Source organism: Cynocephalus volans, chromosome 10 (assembly GCF_027409185.1).
Source record: "Cynocephalus volans isolate mCynVol1 chromosome 10, mCynVol1.pri, whole genome shotgun sequence".
NCBI classification, from domain to species: domain Eukaryota; kingdom Metazoa; phylum Chordata; class Mammalia; order Dermoptera; family Cynocephalidae; genus Cynocephalus; species Cynocephalus volans.
The window spans coordinates 90,566,811-90,569,629 of record NC_084469.1 but is presented as its reverse complement, the minus strand read 5'-3'; the positions used below and the strand labels follow the sequence as shown (position 1 = coordinate 90,569,629).

Below are 2,819 nucleotides of genomic sequence, written 5' to 3'. Positions count from 1 at the left end.
TCCTTAGCTACATTGCTTCTGAAGTCCTAGCCAAGTGCTTCTATGCTTAACCATTCTTGTGTCATTGAGCTAAGCTCCTTTGAGGAAAATTCACTCAGGAAGGGATACCAAGCTGGTGAGAGAGGCTTTTGTAAAGTCCCAGTCATGGACTGGGCCTCAGGATTCCTGAATCTGGGACAGGAACCCTCATGTTCCCCTTCTCCCAGGCTGCCCAACTCTTGTGCAACCCAGAGTGCCTCTGAAGGTCCAGAGAATTTGCTAGTCAGTGATGAAGTCCAAATTTGGCGCCCCTTCTGCTTGACTTACACCCCTGTCCCCATTCGTTACCTCTGCTGTCTCTTTGCCTCTGCATCCCAACAGGGAGGAGCCCTGATTCCGCAGCAGCTGCAGCCCTTTCCCAAAGGTTCTGCGCACCACCGAAGAAGAGAAATAGAAAAGCAGGGGGTCCAGACTGGCGTTGAGTGAACTGAACACCACAGCTTCCGCCCGCCATTCGGGGCTTTCCCTCGTGAAAAACCCCACCAGGTGGGATATGTTGTAAGGCGCAAAGCACACCAGGAAATTGAGAAGTGTCACCACAGCCAGCCCCACAGCTCGGCGCCGCCTCTGGGCCCCGACATGGGGCTGGGTGAGCATGATCCACACAAAGCGCCAGTAGCAGAAGATGGTGACCGCCATGGGGATGAAGAAGAGCACCAGGCACACCTCCAGCCGCACGGGCAGCAACACGTCCAGCTGCTCTTGGGTGAAGTTCTGATAGCAGGTAACTTCATGGCCGTATCCCGCCTGCTGGGTTGAGTTCAAGTACTGAACGATGATCACAATGGTGCAGTGACCAAAGGACATGATCCAGGAGACCAGAGCAGCAATCACTCCATACAGGGGCCGACGGGAGAGCTTGTACTGCACAGGGAAAGCCACTCCCAGGTAGCGCTCAATGCTGATACCCGCCAGGAGCCAAGTGCTGCAGTAGATGCTGCTGAAAAAGGCAAAACCCGTGAGGGCGCAGACTACATCAGGCAGGTACCAGCGAAAGTTGGACGCAGCCTCCATGATCTTGAAGGGCAGCAGCAGCAGCAGCAGGAGGTCAGTCAGCGTCAGGCTGAGCAGGAGGATGTGCACGGGTGCGGGCTGGGGCTGGCGGACCCGCCCCATGAAGGCCCGCAGAGCCAGCAGGTTGGCGGGGAGACCAGTGAGGAAGATGATGATGTAAGCCGCGAGGATCATGGAGCTGTGCAAATTGGGCATCATTCTGGAGGAGGATGAAAGAGGGCAGGGTCAGGAGGTCCCACTCACAGCCTGTGGACTCTCCCCCCAGGTTCAGGATGTGGACATCCTGCCTGTCACTCCCTCTTCCCAGACCAAAGCTTTCTGCTGCCACCACTGCTTGCTCACACCACCTGCTAGAACTGCCCAGAGCAATTATTGACTTTGCCTTGGGCGGGATACTAAGCAGTAGTTATTACATTTGCCATTGTGTGTCTCTGGGGGAGACCAACCCTTGGCTTCCCAAGGGAATTCCCCCTCTGGTTTCCCCAGCCTTTCTCTTTCTGTCTTCACAGATACAGGAAGTTACTGTTATCAGTTTCCAACTTTACCGAAGTCCCTTCCTCAGTCAGAGTCCCGACAGAGAGAAAGGCATCGCAGAGAGGAGAGAGCTGTATGATGTGTCAAAGGATGACCAGGCTGCGAGAACCCAGGCACTGCGAACCCAGGGCCGGTTCCCTACAGGACCCAGTGCCCAGCCCCCCAACCCATCTCCTTACCTCCTTGCCCTCTCCTTTTGCAGAACGTGGATTTTCCTTCACCCTGTTCATCCCATCCAATGCTGGATTCTGACTCTGTTGAGAAGGGGAAGCTTAGAGAGGGGGCAGCAGGGAAAGAGTGAGCCAGAACACTCCCCTTTGGGTCTTGTCCCCAAAAGACTGGAGAGAAATATTCAGAAAGGCCCCCAGGATGTGACTGGCTCCTGCACCTGGTGTTTCGCCTATAAACAGGTGAACTCCTCTTCGTAATGGGGTGACTCAGTTTCTACTTGGTTTGGAACCCTGCTGCCCACACAGACTCTGGCCCCGCCATCCTCTCTCTAGGCTTGATTTCCTGGCCCATGTTTCCTCGCTCCCCACACTAGCTCCAGTCTCTGGGTATGAGCCTTACATTTCAGTCTCTGACTCATTTCCTCCAGCCCCCCAACACCTTCCCCTTGCACTGTGTTCCTGGTTTCTTTTCCCAGAGCACAAGCACTGAGCTAGCTGCCTTGCCTTGTCTTTGTTCCGGAGAGATGGCTTCTTGGGATTAGTCCTGAAGGAAAGTCGGTAAGCTTCTGGGAAAGAGGAACAGAGTTTTAGCCACTGCTACTGCCCATTTCACACAGGAAAAAGTTGTAAGGAGCCTGGCTGGTAGAAAGCTTTTATACCAGCACAAGCCACGTGACCAGAGGGAGGAAGGTCAGCAATTGAGCACTGTTTCCTCCCAAACCCAAAGTAAAAGGCCCCGGCTTCTTTATTCTCCCTAGAGATCATCACTCTGACTTCCAAACACATATTTTTCTGTCCTTAGTTCCTGAATTATTTTTTTAAATCTCAGGCATTTTTTTCCACTTCCCAAGTCAAGTCATTTTATCTTCTCTTTCCTACTCATTCTCAGAAAAAAAAGATTTCCTATTTCCTTTTATTCTTCAATTTTTACTTTCTATTTATTTACCCCAAATTTGAATTGACATATAATAATTGTACATATTTATTGGGTAATGTGTGATATTTCAATACATGGAAACAATGTGTAATGATCAAATCAGGTTAATTAGCGTATCCGTAACC

General features: G+C 51.7%; 1 protein-coding gene across 1 annotated transcript; it reads right to left on the bottom strand.

The window, feature by feature from the left end:
• Positions 1-258: 258 nt before the first annotated feature.
• Positions 259-1,251, bottom strand: FFAR2 (free fatty acid receptor 2). Its single transcript, XM_063113179.1, has one exon. The coding sequence runs from the start codon at positions 1,249-1,251 to the stop codon at positions 259-261; it is 993 nt and encodes a 330-aa protein (XP_062969249.1).
• Between the last annotated feature and the right edge of the window lie 1,568 nt (positions 1,252-2,819).